The 18,431-nt window shown below is 37.4% G+C and overlaps 1 protein-coding gene across 1 annotated transcript in view; it reads left to right on the forward strand.

The window, feature by feature from the left end:
• Positions 1-18,431, forward strand: part of TBC1D12 (TBC1 domain family member 12) — a 128,734-nt gene that overhangs the window by 98,335 nt on the left and 11,968 nt on the right. Inside the window, exons 6-11 of the mRNA XM_037727424.1 lie at positions 2,752-2,764; positions 5,237-5,381; positions 8,183-8,271; positions 10,391-10,462; positions 15,568-15,696; positions 15,954-16,063. Coding sequence (XP_037583352.1) covers positions 2,752-2,764; positions 5,237-5,381; positions 8,183-8,271; positions 10,391-10,462; positions 15,568-15,696; positions 15,954-16,063 — 558 coding nt within the window. The remainder of the gene's footprint in view (positions 1-2,751; positions 2,765-5,236; positions 5,382-8,182; positions 8,272-10,390; positions 10,463-15,567; positions 15,697-15,953; positions 16,064-18,431) is intronic.

The raw sequence follows: 18,431 nt of genomic DNA on the forward strand, positions 1-18,431 counted from the left end.
TTTTTTTAATGGAGTCTTGCTCTGTCACTCAGGCTGGAGTTCAGTGGCACAATCTTGGCTCGCCACAACCTCTGCCTCCCGGATTCAACCGATTCTCCTTCCTCAGCATCCTGAGTCGCTGGGACTACAGGCATGCACCACCACGCCTGTCTAATTTTTTGCATGTTTAGTAGAGATAGGGTTTTGCCATGCTGGCCAGGCTGGTCTCAAATTCCTGGTCTCAAATGATCTGCTCGCCTTGGCCTTCCAGAGTGCTCGGATTACAGGCATGGGCCACTGTGCCCAGCCTGTAGTTTTGATGAATTTTTAAAAAATTAAGCTGGATATGGTGGCTTATGCCCATAGTCCCAGCTACTCAGGAGGATTAGATAGGAGGATTGCTTGATCCCAGGAGTAAGGTTACAGTGATCTATGATTGTGCCACTGCACTCCAACCTGAGCTACAGAGCATGACTCTTTCTCTAAATAAATTAATAATTTGGCCATGCGTAGTGGTTCACGCCTGTAATCCCAGCACTTTGGGAGGCCCAGATGGGTGGATCACCTGAGGTCAGGAGTTTGAGACCAGCCTGACCAACATGGAGAAAACCCATCTCTACTAAAAATACAAAAATTAGCTAGGCATGGTGGTGTGAACCTGTAATCCCAGCTACTCAGGAGGCTGAGGCAGGAAAATTGCTTGAACTCAGAAGGCAGAGGTTGCAGTGAGTTGAGATTGCTTCATTGCACTCCAGCCTGGGCAACAGAGTGAGACTCTGTCTCAGAAAAAAAAAAAGGCCGGGCCCAGTGGCTCACGCCTATAATCCCAGCACTTTGGGAGGCCGAGGCGGGTGGATCACGAGTTCAAGAGATAGAGACCATCCTGGTCAACATGGTGAAACCCCGTGTCTACTAAAAATACAAAAATTAGCTGGGCATGGTGGCACATGCCTGTAGTCCCAGCTACTTGGGAGGCTGAGGCAGGAGAATTGCTTGAATCCAGGAGGTGGAGGTTGCAGTAAGCCGAGATTGCGCCATTGCACTCCAGCCTCGGTAACAAGAGCGAAATTCCATCTCAAAAAAAAAGACTTAAGGACTTTAGTATAATACTAAAAATAATATATTATCACTGTTACTTCTAAAATTTTTCTTTTTATACTTATTGAAAAAATTAAAGCAATAAGGAAGCACAAGTGTCTGCTCTTCCACCTGAACTGCTATTCTTGATTCTACTGTAAACACTGTTAGCAATTTGGTGTATATTCTTTCTGGTCTTTTTTCTGTGTACATAAAGTGTGCATCTACATATGATCAATTTTAAAGCTTTTCTTTTTCTTTAATTTTTTTCTCCCACAACTTATGCCATAAGGTAATTCTGTGGCTTCTATAATCCATTTGAACATCTTCCATGTTAGTATATACAAGTCTGCCTCATATGTACTATAGCTACATTGTATTCCACAGTTGGCTATACTATAATTTATTTAACCATTTTCCTTGTGATAGCCAAATCAAAGACATATATTTTTTCCTGCCATTCTATAAAAAACACATATATGTTAACATCCAAGTGCCGTTTTTCATCTCTCAAAAGAAATTAAAATGAATGAGAATTACCCATATGGAGATAAAACTGAAAATCATTCAGAAATATTTATGGTCTCAAAAAAATAATCTTGGACTATTTATTCCAGTTCTAAGAATTTAAGGAAATAATCATGATTAGATGCAAAAGCTTTTCTACAAAAATGTTCATTACAGCAATCAGCATTTATGTAATTGGACAGAATTATAAGTTATAAAAATCTAAATGTTTATCCTTTGTCTGAAAAGCGATGCCAACTTTGGATATTTTGATTCTGTATGATTTTAAAATTTGATTTTCACAAGTCTTCTGTAATAAACATGTTATTTATTTATTTTTATTTATTTATTTTGAGATGGAGTCGTGCTCTGTCACTGAGGCTGGAGTGCAGTGGCACTCTCTCCACTCACTGCAACCCCGCCTCCCAGATTCAAACAGTTCTCCCTGCCTCAGCCTCTCAAGAAGCTGAGATTACAGGCACCTGCCACCACACCCAGATAATTTTTGTATTTTTAGTAGAGACAGGGGTTTGCCATGCTGGCCAGGCTGGTCTCCACCTCTTGACCTCAGGTGATCTGCTCACCTTGGCCTCCCAAAGTGTTGAGATTACAGGTGTGAGCCACCGTGCCCAGCCAACCTGTTATTTTAAAAGAATTTAAAAACTTTCAGAATATAATTTAAAGGAAGAATTAAGTTTTTATTTAACTTAGAAAAAGTTAGATTTTGTAAGACTTAACTGTTCTCTCCAAATACAAACAAAGGTTACTTTTGCTTTCTGAATTTGGAACAGATTAAATGTTTTAAAATTATAGTTAGAACGTTCAGTTAGATTTTCTAAATCCATAATATTAAGAACTTTTGAATATATTGTAACTGTTTAAAGTCTTAAGAATCAATTTTGCAAACAGATAATGAGGTATTGATGATTATGTGAAGTCTTGTTTGCAATTTTTATTGGTAACTTTGGCTTTAGAATCTGAGTTATCTTGATAACTTAGACATTAAAACATTGGTTAAATTGGTGTTAATGTTTTGTGATACTTTAATCAAATGGTTCTTTTTTAGCTTGAAATTTATAGTTTTGTAACAACTAAGTCATGTATTTTCAACGTAATTTTAGATTTTCTTCTCTAAACATTTGTATATTCAGGAATGGAATGTGTCTTTATTCTTTTCTTTTTCATTAGTGTGGAAAAGATGGTAAATTTTGATTGAAGTAAATCTATTTTTGTTAATCTTGTTTACTCTTGAATGGCTCTAGTAATTTGATTTATTTGTTTTAGTCATAAAAATTTATAATCGCTAGAGAATAACAGCTAAGAGTTATTCTCTAATGTCAGTCAAATATGGTTCAAATCTTGGTTCCACCATATATATTGGGTTTGTGACCTTGGGCATATTACTTAACATCTAGAAGTCTTAGTTTTCTTCATCTGTAAAATAGAGGTAAGGATGTGAAAGGATTGTTCTAACAGTTATTTGTGGTGATATAAAATGATAGTGAAAGTGAATTTTGCTGAGATTATGTATAATATCATAATTGTCACAAAATCAGAAAGCAAAATATACCCTGAAATCAAAGTATTCTCTGTTCAAGTCTGAAGTGCTATCTTTAAGCCTGCTTCAAACTCTCTCTTGGCAGATTCAAAACAAAGTAAGTGTGACATGAGGACCCAAGCATCAAATTGAACTGAGATGCAGGTCTTCTTAAGCACTGTAAATCTTACTGGAAAGATGTCCTTTGATGTTTTGAAATGTATTACCACATTTTTATTATTGGATCAATTTTATGACTTCTAAAATGGATGGGTTTTTCTGGTGAGCCTTTTTTTTAGACAGCTTTAAAATTTGGGTAGAATAATTAAGCTGACTGTCTTAGAACCAGTTTGAAATTTTTTTAAAAACTTACAATTTTATACCTAATAACCCCCAAATAAATTTATATATAAATTTTAACGTAATATTCATCTCTTCTACCAAATCATTGATGGAGCCAGGCATAAATAATAGGAATTTTGCCTATTATTGTGGTGGCTCACTCCTGTAATTCTAGCACTTTGGGAGGCCAACGTGGGTGGATCACATAAGGCCAAGAGTTCAAGACCAGCCTGCCCAACATGGCGAAACCCTTACTCTACTGAAAATACAAAAGATTAGCTAGGCATGGTGGCACATTTGGGTAATCCCAGCTACTCAGGGGGCTGAGACATGAGAATTGCTTGAACCAGGGAGGGGGTGTTGCAGTAAGCTGAGGTCACACCACTGCACTCCGGCCTGGGCAACAGAGCGAGACCCTGTCTCAAAAAAAGAAATAATAATAACAGGAATTTTAAGTTTCTTTCTTTCTTTCTTTTTTTTTTTTTTAATTTCTTCTTTCCAAACCATTAGTAGTAATGAAAAGTAAATAGAAAAGGAGAAGAGATTAGAATAGTAAGAGTCTGTTTGAAATATATCTAGTCAGGTATTTGATAATGATATGCTTCTTGGCAATATAAGAATACTTGTTATGGTATAGTCATTACTTTGGAAAAATATGGAGTTGGTTGTTTAAAAGAAGCAAAAGCAGGCGAAAGCAGATCTATATCTACTAATGTGGAACAACCTCTAATATAACAAAGTAAGATACAGATCAGTGCATGAAATATGTTGCCACTTTATTTTTTTAAAACGATTATATATATGTGTGTGTGTGTGTGTGTATACTTGTGCATGCATATTTTCATTCTTGGAAGAATTAGTGAGAGCTCTGATAACCACACTTGGATCCAAGGAAAGGAAATTTACTTTTCTCTATATACTATTTTGTACTTTTGAAAATTTTTAAAAACCATGTATTACCTTTAAAGATGAATAAAACCTCAGAAAGAATTAATTGAAGCAGAAAAGTTACTTTGGACAATATATCAACTTTGGTGTTTGGGCAAGACGTATTTTTTTTCTGTTCTTCTATCCCTCAAATGTCCTGTTTTTATGTAGTTTCAAATATCAGCAATGGTTAGTTACAAAATAAAAGACAAATAAAATTTGGGAACTGAGAAAACTTTTTAAATCTTTCCTGTTCTTAAGTTTTTACAAGATCCTGCATATGGAAGTACAGTGACTGACTGGACACTTAAATTAAAAAGATAGGGGTAGAGATTTTTGTATTTAGACCCTTAGACCAAGCCTGTGTGAAATATAAGTAGCTTTAAATAGCAATATCATAATGGAGAAACCAGTTTCAGGAACAATGAAAGCAAGATCTAGCATCTGTTTTAAGTGCTATAAGGTGCCAAGAGCTTTGCATATATTATTTTGTTTAATCATCAGTAGCCCTATGAGTAGGTGTTGCTTTTCTCTGATGTACAGATGAAGAAAGCTGAGTTCCAGGGTAGCTAAGCAACTTTCTTGAAGTCCCTCAGTTAGTAAATGACAGAGCTAGAATTTGAATCTAGGTCTGACTGACTCCAAAAATTATGTTTTTTCTGCTGTTCTGCAATGATACTTCTTAGCAGAAGCATCTCTTTCTGCCTCATATGTACATTATATATTGTAACTACTTGGATGATTGTTTTGCAGTAATTTTATTTGCTTTCTTTCGGGGTATATAATGAATAGTTTGGGTAGAATCAAGTACTTAGATTTGCCACTTTTTTGATGCTTGCTACATCAGGGAGACCTGACCTGTAGTAGGTAAAGAATAACAAATTAAAATTTGCAAATATATTTCTTTCCTATTTGTTCTTTCCCCCCCCAGAACTTTATGAAATCTTCCTCTCAAGAGCAAAAGAACGGTGGAAAAGTTTCAGTGAAACAAGTTCAGAGAATGATACAGAAGGTGTGATTTTCTTTAAAATAAGAATTTCAGGATGAAAATTCAGCTACTGAGCATGATTTTGTACCATGTATCAGAAACTGTAGTAATTGCTTTACATATATCATCTTATTTAATCTTAATAACCCTTTCAGTAAACAAGGCTAGAGAAAATAGTTGATTTACAGAAGAGTTCATGTAAGTATCATCCTAAGACCTCTCAGCTATGTCAGCTATTTGTGGAGAACTAAAAGTACGTAAAAGGTGAAGAAGGTTTATATTGGCAGACAGGAGCTATTTCATTATTCTTTGAAAACTCATTTTTTTTGAAGCATTGAACTTATAAGAATTAAAATTATTAGTATTCACTTCTGAAATATTTTTTCAAGAACAAATGGTATGGCTGGCTGCGGTGGCTCACACCTATAATTCCAGCACTTTGGGAGAGCAAGGCGGGTGGATCACCTGAGGTTAGGAGTTCAAAACCACCCTGGCCAACATAGCAAAATCCCGTCTCTACTGAAAAAACAAAAATTAGCTGGGTATGGTGGCAGGTGCCTGTAATCCCAGCTACTCAGGAGGCTGAAGCAGGAGAATCGCTTGAACTTGGGAGGTGGAGGTTGCAGTGAGCTTAGATCACACCATGGCACTCCAGCCTGGATGACAGACTTCATCTCCCAAAAAAATAAATAAATAAATGGTGAAAGTTGCACTTCAGTAGAAATTAATTGAATGTAATGAAGAGTTCCAGTCAGAAGCAGTGTTCTACATAAATTACTATTTTCTTATTTTCTGGATATTTATAATTTGCATGTGTCATTTAACTTTTTGGTCACTGTCTTTTTAAATGGAGAGTAGGTATGATTTTATGTAATTGAAAAAATGTTTATTATGTAGGGATGGGGTCTATGTTTCACAGGCTGGTCTCAAATTCCTGGCCTCGAGCAATCCTCTTGCCTTGGCCTTCCAAAGTGCTGGAATTACAGATGTGAACCATTGTGCCTGGCCAACTATTTCTCTCTCTCTCTCTCTCTCTCTGCTTCAGTTTCATTGATTTTTATTGATCCATAATCAAATTCACCAATCTTTTCTTCTGCGTTGTCTAGTCTACTATTAAATCTATATCAGTGTAACGGGCTTTTAATTTCAGATATGCTTTGTGACTGTAGAATGTTCACTTGGTTCCTTTTTTTTTGAGATGGAATCTTGCTCTGTTGCCCAGGCTGGAGTACAATGGCACGATCTCAGCTCACTGCAACCTCTGCCTCCTAGGTTCAAGTGATTCTCCTGCCTCAGCCTCCTGAGTAGCTGGGATTATAGGCACGTGCCACCACACCCACTAATTATTGTATTTTTAGTAGAGACAGGGTTTCACCATGTTAGCCAGGCTGATCTTGAACTCCTGACCTCATGATCTGCCCGTCTTGGCCTCCCACAGTGCTGGGATTACAGGCCTGAGCCACCATGCCCTCCCCACTTGATTCTTTTTATGCATTCTATTTCTCTGTTGAAATTCTTCATCTTCCATCCCATGTTCTTTCCCCCATCTTTTCTTCTATTTTCTTTTTAAATTTTATTATTGTTTTTTGTTCTCTAGCTCATATCAGCCAGATATTTTAACATATTTATAACAGAAAGTGTTGTTGTCTGTTAATTCTAATACTGCATCATCTGCAGGTCTGCCTCTATTGGTTGTGTTTCCCCTTTTGTCCCCTTTAAAGTGGTTATATGTCACGTTTTCTGCTTCTTTGTATGTCTAAAATGTTTAAATTGTATGCCAGACATTGTATATAAATAGAATGTAGAAACCAAAGCTGAGGTTTCCCCTGCAGAGGAAGCATGCTCTTTCCTGTTAGGCAGTTTGATTAGGGGATTATCACCTGAATTAACAATTAATTGGTCTAGGTTGGGGCAGGGTTGCAACTTTATATAGATGTAGTTTATCTTGAGTTTCAAATTTCTTGATGGGAAAAAGTGTCCTAGTTTGATTACAGGTATCTCCCTCCAATGATATGCTCTCCCAAGACCTTGTGACTTTGGGTAATTTTATTCTGCATTTGTAGCCTGGCCTTCTACATTCAGAAAAGTCCCATAGGGAAAACCAGATAAACATTAAGGGCTCTTCCAGATTCCTGCCTGTCACATCAGTTTTATTAGGCCACATGAAGCTCTTCTGCTTCCTCTTCCTCCAATAAGAGTGACTTTGTCCATGGCAAGCTCAATCCTAAGTCCATACCCAGACCTAGCAGCTATTCCTACAAAGAAAAATGGCCGCTGTTGTCTACTCACCAAGGAAAGACTCTTACTTTTCTGGAATTTAAGTCCTGTTGATCTCTCTGTATCTATAGCTCTCTGATGATTTTTTAAATGTGATATTTGTAATTTTTTTCCCTAGTTGTTACCATGGAAATGATTGTTTGCCCCTATCTTTTGTAAAAACTGGAATTAGAGGCTGGGCGAGGTGGCTCACGCCTGTAATCCAAGCACTTTGGAGGCCAAGGTGTGCGGATCACCTGAGGTCGGGAGTTCAAGACCAGCCTGACCAACATGGTGAAACCCCATCTTTATTTAAAAAAAAAAAAACCAAAAACTGGAATTAGATATCCTTTACCATATAACTTTCTGATAAATGTATAGATATATTCTTTGTACAAGAGACTAACAAGTTCTAACAAAAGCTGTATGACATTTCTTGTAATTTCTTGATTATTCAGCTTTTAACTTTAATTAAATAACACATATGCTGTGTGATCATTCTGTATTTATAAAATTGAACTTGTTATAGCCAAGTGATCATTTAAATTGTATCTGCTTGGTAAATGCAGGTGTGTCTGTTGCTGATCGAGAGGCCAGTCTGGAATTAATTAAGTTGGACATATCCCGTACATTTCCATCTCTCTACATCTTTCAGAAGGTAAGGGTTTCTAACTAGCTTATAATTACTAAAAACAAAAAACTATCAATATCCAAGGGAACAGATTCTTTAAATGAATAGTCATTACTTTTTTTTTTTGGAGACAGAGTCTTGCTCTGTTGCCCAGGCTGTAGTGCAGTGGCACGATCTCAGCTCATGGCATCCTTTGCCACCCAGGGTCAAACGATTCTCCTGCCTCAGCCTCCTGAGCAGCTAGGACTGCAGGCGTGAGTCACCACACCCGGCTAATTATTTTGTATTTTAGTAGAGACGGGGTCTCACCATGTTGGCCAGGATGGTCTCAATCTCCTGACCTCGTGATTCGCCTGCCTTGGCCTCCCAAAGTGCTGGTGCAGGCATGAGCCACCGCGCCCGGCCTCACTATTACTTTTAAAAAGGCAAAACTATAGAAATTGGGGACCATATATAGAAAGTCTAAAACTAGTTATAAAATTATAAAGGAATTTCTATTATTTTATTCCACTGACTGAAATACATTGTAGTTGGCATAGAATTTAATACATTTAATATAGTAGGTACTTGATGAATTTTATTACACTGAATTTATTTTACTTTTTACTTTGTAAGATGTATGAATTCTTAATGTTTTGGCCCAGTAAGTTGTTAAAGTATAAAGAACTTTATCACAAAACTTAAATTTTTCAGAATTATCATTGAAATAGGAAGAAATGGTTTTCTTTGTACATAGGCTATTATGAAGTTGCTGATACCTCATGAAAAGAGAAATGACTACATTATATATACTTTATCTTTGACTCAAGTCTTTATTTTTATTTATTTATTTTTAAATTTGAGATCAGGTTTTGCTGTGTTGCCCAGGCTGTATTCGAACTCCTAGGCTCAAGCAATCCTCCTGTATCAGCCTCCTGAATAGATGGGATTGTGGGATTACAGGCATGTGCCACCACACCCAGCTGATTCAAGTCTTTATACATGGAATTCTTCTATCTTTAGATTGATAAAAATAAAATAAGTAAAAATTTTACCATTAAGATTAAAATTATAAACACAGTTTAGTGTAGCTTTATGTTTTTTTTCCTGTGGATACTGTATTATATAAAATGAAACAGCCTGGCCGGGCATGGTGGCTTATGCCTGCAATCCCAGCACTTTGGGAGGCTGAGGCAGGTGGATCACGAGGTCAGGAGCTTGAGACCAGCCTGGCCAAGATGGTGAAACCCTGTCTCTACTAAAAATACAAAAATTAGCTGGACGCAGTAGCACATGCCTGTAATCCCAGCTACTTGGGAGGCTAAGGCAGGAGAATCGCTTGAACCTGGGGGACAGACATTGCAGTGAACTGAGATCACACCACTGCACTCCAGCCTGGGTGACAGAGTAAGACTCTGTTTCAATACATAAATAAAAATAAAATAAAATGAAAGAGTCTGTATTCATCATAGTCTTATTATACCAAATCTAGAAGACTTTAAAACAGTTTGCAAATTATGTAGCTTGGATCCATCAAGTAAGTTTATTTGGCTTTTCTTTGCTATTTAGTATTAAATATTTCTTTTTTTTTTTTTTTTTTTTTTTTTTTTTTTTTTTTTTTTTNAAAAAAAAAAAAAAAAAAAAAGCCTGTTGTACAGTAACAAATAATCATTTTTATGAAAGGTAACATTTCCAGAACAAAAAAACCTGCTTCTTTCATTCTTTCTCACTCTGTTGCCCAGGCTGGAGTGCAGTGGCAGAATCCTGGCTCACTGCAACCACCACCTCCTGAGTTCAAGTGATTCTTGTGCCTCAGTCACCTGAGTTGCTGGGATTACAGGCGTGTGCCACTATGCCCAGCTAATTTTTGTATTTATAGTAGAGATGGGGTTTCACCATGTTAGCCAAGCTGGTCTTAAACTCCTGGCCTCAAGTGATTCACCCATCTCGACCTCCCAAAGTTCTGGGATTACAGTCATGAGCCACTGCACTCATCCACAGTATTAAATGTTTCTTAATAATAATTTGGAAAATGTCTTGGCAGAGTACATTTATAATATTTTTTATCATTTAGGATATGCTACAATTTATTAACTAACACGTTATATGAAAATTAACTTAGAGACAATTATTTGTATAGTTTTAAATTTCACTTTTCTCTCCTAAGGGTGGCCCATATCATGATGTCTTACATAGTATTTTAGGGGCATATACATGCTACAGACCTGATGTTGGTTATGTAAGTATTTGTTTCAACCTGTTTTTTGAATATAAGCATTTTATCTACACTCTTATCAAAATATCCTATGTTGTATTAGCTCCCAAATGTCTGTATCTCTATGTCTGCTTTACTTGGGCTTATCAATTTACCCAGTGAAGAATTTTTCCATCTCTTGTCAGGAGCTCATATGTACTTGAGGCTGCCAGCTTTCTGGGGGAGCTGCCGGAGATTGCACCCTGCAATTTATAAACTTATTTCATGCCCTGATGTCAGGGTGGTGCCTTATCCAAACCTCTTCCTAACCCTCTTTTCCTGACTGTGCCTCTAGAGAATAAACCTCCTATGTTCTACCAGGTTAAGGAAGAATAGGCATCTGTCCCTAAAGGATAGGGGAGGGGATTTGCTCCTTATATACTCAATTTCATAGATAACTGACAACTTCAGCTTCTGAGCTTTCAGAGTTCCTGATTATCGGCTTCCTCCTTAATAGATATTTTAGTTTTAACCTTCTATACTTATTTAATTTACAACTTCTAAAATGCTATTAACTTATCTACTATTTATATAACTTTTCATTCATGTAGTCCTCATGGGTTAATACTTATTTTTCTGTACTGTATTATCAGTTAGATTTTGCAAGGAAACGAAGAAAGATGTGATGTTCAATTACCATTTTTAACTAGAAGTTATAGAACTTTCATCTTCTCACCTTTGCCTTAAAATATAATTTTAGACCTCTCTATAGGGTGGCTGTCTGGTACAAGTTGCTTTGTTCTGTTGCATGTTCATTTCTATGTTTGTTTACTCAACAAATATTTACTGTGTGCTTATGATTATATGTCAGGCATTGTTCTAGGCACTTGAGATACCTCAATGAACAAAATGATTTCTCCCTTTACAGTTTAGAAGAAAGAAACAGACAATAAACAACAAATGAATAGGTAAATCATGTTATATTAAAAGATATGTGCTGGCCAGGCGCAGTGGCTCATGCCTGTAATCTCAGCACTTTGGGAGGCTGAGACGGGTGGATCACGAGGTCAGGAGATCGAGACCATCCTGGCTAACACAGTGAAACCCTGTCTCTACTAAAAAAACAAAAAAAAATTAGCCGGGCGTGGTGGCACGCACCTGTAGTCCCAGCTACTCAGGAGGCTAAGGCAGGAAAATCGCTTGAACCTGGGAGGTGGAAGTTGTGGTGAGCTGAGATCAAGCCACTGCACTCCAGCCTGGGCAACAGAGCCAGACTCTGTCTCAAAAAAAAAAAAAAAAAAAGGATGAGTGCTGTGGAAAAGTATGGGATGATACAGGGGGAAAATGCCAGGTTTGAGGAGGGGCAGGTTGTAGTATTTGAAAAGATTGTCACATAGTCCTTAAGGAGAAAGCTAGATTTGAGCAGTCTTTCAATTCTGCTACTCAGGTATTCTGTGAATGAATTATAACACCTTGTATCCCCTTCACATGTTTAAGTTGAATTTTAAAAATTTTCATCATAAGTTTACTTGTAAATAATTTTTTAGCATTGCTTAAATGTTGATATCTTATAGTTCTTTAAAAATGTCTCTAGGCTGGGCATGTTGGCTCACACCTGTAATCTCAGCATTTTGGGAGGTTGAGGCAGGAGGATCACTTGAGCCCAGGACTTCTAGGGTGCAGTGAGGTAGGATTGGGCCACTGCATTCCAGCCTGCTCAACACAGCAAGACCCCGTCTCAAAAAAAACAAAGCAAAAGTCTGTAGTGGAATTTAAATACTGTAATGAATTTACATATATCATAGTCCATTTAAAGAAAAATATATTGGCCGAGCGCAGTGACTCACGCCTATAAATCCCAGCACTTTGGGAAGCCAATGTGTGTGGATCATGAGGTCAAGAGATCGAAACCATCCTGGCCAACATGGTCTACTAAAAATATGAAAACTAGCTGAGCCTGGTGGCACACACCTGTAGTCCCAGCTACTGCTGTAGTCAGGCTGGGACTACAGGCATGCACCACCTAGCACTTTGGGAGGCCGAGGCAGGCGGATAACTTGAGGCCAGGAGTTCGAGACCAGCCTGGCCAACATGCGAAATCCTGTCTCTACTAAAAATATAAAAATTAGCTGGGCATGAAGGTGTGTGCCTGTAATCCTAGCTTCTCTGGAGGCTCAGACATGAGAATTGCTTGAACCTGGGAGGCAGAGGTTGCAGTGAGCTGAGATCATGCCACTGCACTCCAGCCTGAGTGAGACTCTGTCTCAAAACAAACAAACAAACTCACTCACTCCTCACTGAAAGGCACTTGTTTAACCTGGTATACTGAAGAAAAATGGGGGAAATTAAAATACTGTTACTGTTATTACATTTATGATAATGATTTTTTTAGAATATGTTTTAAACTTTTTTTTTTTTTTTTACTCTGACTGTAGACGTATTGGGTCATTGTATATTTGCTGCTGAAATGAACTCTATTAGTTCATTGAATTTATATAAAATGACCATCATATAACTGGTAGTATCAAGGCTCACTGACAAACCAGTCGGTCAAATCACACTTACTTCATAAGTTGAAAATAGTATAGACTATCCCTGGTCGTCTCGTGGTTAAGATTCGGCAAAAAAAAAAAAAAAGAAAAAGAAAAAGAAAAAACATAGTATAGACTATATTGGAATACCTATTTCATGTCATGATTTGACAAAATAGGTTTTTAACTATGTTAATGAATAATGTATGCTGAATTAAAATGTAGTTTTAATTCCTTCTATTTACTTTGCTACCATTCTATTATTGATGGCTAATATTTTGCCCCTTGTATTCATTCAGCAAATATCATGGTACTAAGAATATAACTATGAACAAACAAACATGGTGTGGTCTCTGTACTAGCTTCCTATGAATACTGTAACAAATTACCACGAAATTAGTGGCTTTAAACAACACCAATTAGGCCAGGTGCAGTGGCTCATGCCTGTAATCTCAGCACTTTGGGAGGCTGAGGTGGGAAGATTACTTGAGGTCAGGAGACCAGCCTGGGCAACATAGGAAGACTGTCTCTACAGAAATAATTTAAACACGCACAACAACACAAAGTTACTGTTTGACAGTTCTGGAGGTCAGAAGTCTGAAATAGACTTCACTGGGTTTAAGTCAAAGTATTGGCAGGGTTGTGCTTCTTCTGGAAGCTCTAGGGGAAAATCCATATCCTTGCTTTTTCTACCTTCTAGAGGCTGCCTACATTCCTAGGCCTATAGCTCCATCTTCAAAGCCAGCAGTATATCATCTTCAAATCTCTCTCTGACTAACCTGCCTTCTTTTTTCACTTATGAGGAACCTTAATGATGATTACATCGGACTCACCCAGGTAATTCAGGATAAGCACCCCATCTCAAGATCCTTGACTTAATTACATCTGCAAAGTCCCTTTTGTCATGTACAGCAACATTTTCACAACTTCTGGTAATAAATAATGATTTGGACATCTTTGGAGGGCAATTATCATGACTAATGCAGTCTCTGTCTTCATGGAACTTCAGTTCTAGAAAATCAAATAGACAATTATTGTAGAATCAGCAAAAAGCACTCAGAAGAAGACAGAAAAATAAGATGTAAACAAAGAAATAATTGGATTGCAGAAGCTAAGGGAATGCTTTTAAGAGAGATAGTGCCCACTGGGTTTTACAATCAGTATCGTTGGTCATGCTGGCAAGAGAAATCTCAAAATAGTATAGTAATGGAGTGGGAATATATACTGAAGTGTGCTAAAGAGTGAAAAGGGAGCTGAGAAAGCAGAGATAGTGATTGTAGGCATTCCTTTCAAAACACTTGGCTGGGAACAAGAGACAGTTATTACTGCAGTTATTCTTAGTGGTCTCACTGTGTTAAGTCTGTTTTACAAATCTCTTCCAGAAGTAAGTGTTTGATAACTTTTTTTTTGAGATGGAGTCTCGCTCCGTTTCCCAGGCCGGAGTGCAGTGGCACAATCTTGGCTCACTGCAACCTCTGCCTCCCAGGTTCTTGCAATTCTCCTGCCTCAGCTTCCCAAGTAGCTGGGACTACAGGCACACGCCACCACACCCAGCTAATTTTTTGTATTTTAGTAGAAACGGGGTTTCACTGTGTTGCCCAGGCTGGTCTGAAACTCCTGAGCTCAGGCAATCCACCCACCTCTGCCTCCAAAGTGCTGGGACTACAGGCGTGAGCCACTGCGCCCGGCCCCAACTTTTTTTTTTTTTTTTTTAATTAAAGAAATGTATGGGCTGGGCGGGCATGGTAGTACATACCCATAGTCTTAGCTACTCCGGAGGCTGAGGCTGGAGGATAGCTTGAACCGGGAGGCAAAGGATGCAATGAGATGATACCATGTCACTGCACTGAAGCCTAGGCAACTAAGTTAAGACCCTGCTTCAAAAAAAAAAAAAAAAAAAAAGAAGTATAGGATAGCTGCCAATGACTCGCAAGCAAACATCTGTACAGCTTAGCTTTTTACTCAAAGTCTTTCACAATATAAATACGTCCTACCTTTTCTAAATGACTTTCCTTATCCAACTGAGCTGATCCTATTGTTCCCATTTTTGTGTCTTGGCTCATGCATCTTTTCCATTTTAGGTTTTCTCCTATTTCTGTCTCTTGCTTTTCCAGGACTCCAGGCTCATTATCTCAACCCTACAACATCTCCTTTCTTGGTATTCAGCAGTGCTTTTCATACATCTCTTTTATTCTTGGTTCTTCATTTTTTACTCAGATAGATGTGTTATAACAATGAAAATAATTACCTGATATTTATTAAATTTTGTGATTCTGTACTCTATTTTGAAATAATTCAGATTTAGGGGAAATGAAAACTAGGTAACACACTGAGATAGCCTTTTGTAGCAGTAAAGGCTGATACTTTTTTCTTTTTTTCAAAAATTCTCCCTAATTTTTAAAACCACACCATGTGAACAAGAAATTAGAGAGATAAAACTAGGGAGATTTCATAATTATTAGGGGTTCTCTGTATTTACCTTTGCTGGGAAGGAAAAAAGAAATCTTGGTTAATTCTACTTTGAAATGTCACTTTGTAATTTTTCAGGAGTACAATAAAATAAACTGTATAGATTTATTATTGTAAGTCAATTTTAACTAATTTCTTCTTTCTTTGAAGGTCCAAGGGATGTCCTTCATTGCAGCAGTACTCATTCTCAATTTGGAAGAGGCAGATGCCTTTATTGCATTTGCAAATCTCCTGAATAAGCCATGCCAGTTGGCCTTCTTTCGTGTGGATCACAGCATGGTATGAATAGATCGTGTTTTCCTTTGTTTCTGTAGTTTGAATACCCTCTTAGAATGAAAAACAATAATTAAAAGAGCAAGATAATCTGATCTAATATAAACTTACCATATTATAGTTTATGAATGAATGCTTGCTGAGAAGACCCAGAAAGAGATGAGATTCTTAATGAGCAAGATTTCCTGTTAATGTTTAAGCATTTAATTTCTCTATTTCTAGACTATATACTTTCATAATTTTATTGATTTTTTAATCTTTAGATGTTGAAATATTTTGCTACATTTGAAGTATTCTTTGAAGAAAATCTCTCCAAATTATTTCTTCACTTCAAATCTTACAGTCTTACACCAGATATATACTTGATAGACTGGTAAGTCATAGCATACATACATAACATATGATAATGAAAAGGAAAAAAAGTATAACTTTTTGTGTGTTTTAGGAACTAGAGTAAATCTCATGTGTAGGATTTTACATATAAAGGGCCTTCTTTTACAAATTGAGAAACTTTCAAATTTTTGTGGGGACTCCTTTGATTAAGAGCAAGGACTCGGCTGGGCCCGGTGGTTCACACCTATAAGTCCAGCACTTTGAGAGGCCAAGGTGGACAGATCACCTGACATCAGGAGTTCAAGACCAGCCTGGCCAACATGGTGAAACCCTGTCTCTACTAAATATACAAAAACTTAGCTGGATATAGCGCCGCTGGTCTGAGGCAGGAGAATTGCTTGAACCTGAGAGGCAGGGTTTGCAACCAACCAAGATCACGCCACTGCACTGCAGCCTGGGCAACAGAGGGAAACCCAGAGCATGGACTCAGGGTTGAAATCAGAATCTCTCAGTTTGTATTTTAGTTTTTGTGTGTGTGTGTGTCTATAGAATGGGAATAATATCTCTCTTGAGTTGTAATGAGGGTGTTTTAAATGGATTATCTCATTTAATGCCTAGCACATACTAAGCTCTCATAGTTAGTTGCTATTTATTTTATTATTAACACAAAAGGGCTTATGATAGTTATAATAGTGTTTCTTTACTAAGGGCTTTGTATTGTTTCTTTTATTTCAAAGTTTTATCCAGCTTTTTTTCCCCCAAAGATGATACCAATTTGAATTTTTAAATTTGATCTGCCTTCTTATATATTTTCTGAAAATTTTTAAAAACGTAATAAATGTAAATACAGTATACTTTCTCCAAGTTACACATATAAATAGCTTAGATTTTTACTGTTTGAACACACAATTTTATTTCCTAGACTTTCTCTAGCTTAAAAAAAAAGGCCAGGTGCAGTCGCTGACGCCTGTAGTCCCAGCACTTTGGGAGGCCGAGGCAGGAGGATTGCCTGAGGCCTGGAGTTTGAGACTAGCCTGGTCACCCTAGCGAGACTCCAACTCTACAAAAAATAAAAAATAAAAAAATTAGCCAGACATAGCTGTGCATGCCTGTAGCCCCAGCTACTCAGGAGGCTGGTATGGGAGGATTGCATGAGTCCAGGAGTTTAAGGTTACAGTGAGCTATGATTGCACCACTGTACTCCAGCCTGCATGGCAGAACGAGATTCTGCCTATAAAAAAAAAAGTATACGTGTTGCCAAATCGTGTATACTGCAGACAGGATCACCATTTTATTGCTTGTGTCTAAAGTTCAAAGTTTTTTAGACTTTTCATTTGTCATATTACGACTAGTGATATTAATTGTGTTCCTGATGGGCATACAGCTCTCCTATAAGTTGTGATTCAGGCACCAATGCTCCTTCCATTTTGTGCTTCCACCATCTTTAACAAGCCATTTCCAGGGTTTTTGAAGAAGGGGAAAGAACAAGGAGACTCACAAGGGGAGATTTTGGGGAGCTAAGCCTGGAAGTATCACGCATCTCCTCCTCTCACATTCTACTGACCGGGTCTCAGCCATGTGGCCACAACTAACTGCAAGTAAAGATGCAAAATGTGGTTTAGCTGTTTGCCCGGAAAGAAAAAGAAATGATTTGGTAAACAGCCAGTTTCTACCACACATACTTTTTTTCTGTTTAATCATAATAACTGCATAAGATATGTACTATAATTTATACCACTTACTAATGGGGAATCTGAAATTTTGTTTTTTATTTTTTTCATTAAAAAAATTTTTTTTGATTTTTTTGAGACAGAGTGTCGTTACTGTTGCCCAGGTTGGAGTGCAGTGGCACAACCACAGGTCCTCCCACTGGAACTCCTGGGTTCAAGCATTCCTCCTACCTCAGCCTCCTAAGTAGCTGGGGTTACAAGTGTGCATCACTATGCCTGGATAATTGATATTGAAATTTTGTTAGGCTGAGTACCTTACCTAATATTTCACAATTAATAAATGGCAAAATAGAAACTAAAACCTCAGCAGTCCAATTCCAGAAACCACATTCTTTATAAAGTTAACTATAACATGACTGATATTCATTTTACTGAAAAAGAATATTTAGGGTTTGTTTTTAGTTGTAAAAGAGGTTGGATTTTTAGAACTGGAAATAATCCAAATTCATCATTTTAGAGCTCAAGAAATTGAGATGTAGAAGTAGAATGTCATAGTGAAAGTCAATTTATTGCCATTCAAGTATTATACAATATAAAGAAACATTTTTAAAAGAAAATGTAAGGCCGGGCGCGGTGGCTCACGCCTGTAATCCCAGCACTTTGGGAGGCCGAGGCGGGTGGATCACGAGGTCAAGAGATCGAGACCATCCTGGTCAACATGGTGAAACCCCGTCTCTA

The sequence above is a fragment of the Cebus imitator genome, unplaced genomic scaffold (assembly GCF_001604975.1).
Source record: "Cebus imitator isolate Cc_AM_T3 unplaced genomic scaffold, Cebus_imitator-1.0 Scaffold230, whole genome shotgun sequence".
Classification (NCBI taxonomy): Eukaryota; Metazoa; Chordata; class Mammalia; order Primates; family Cebidae; genus Cebus; species Cebus imitator.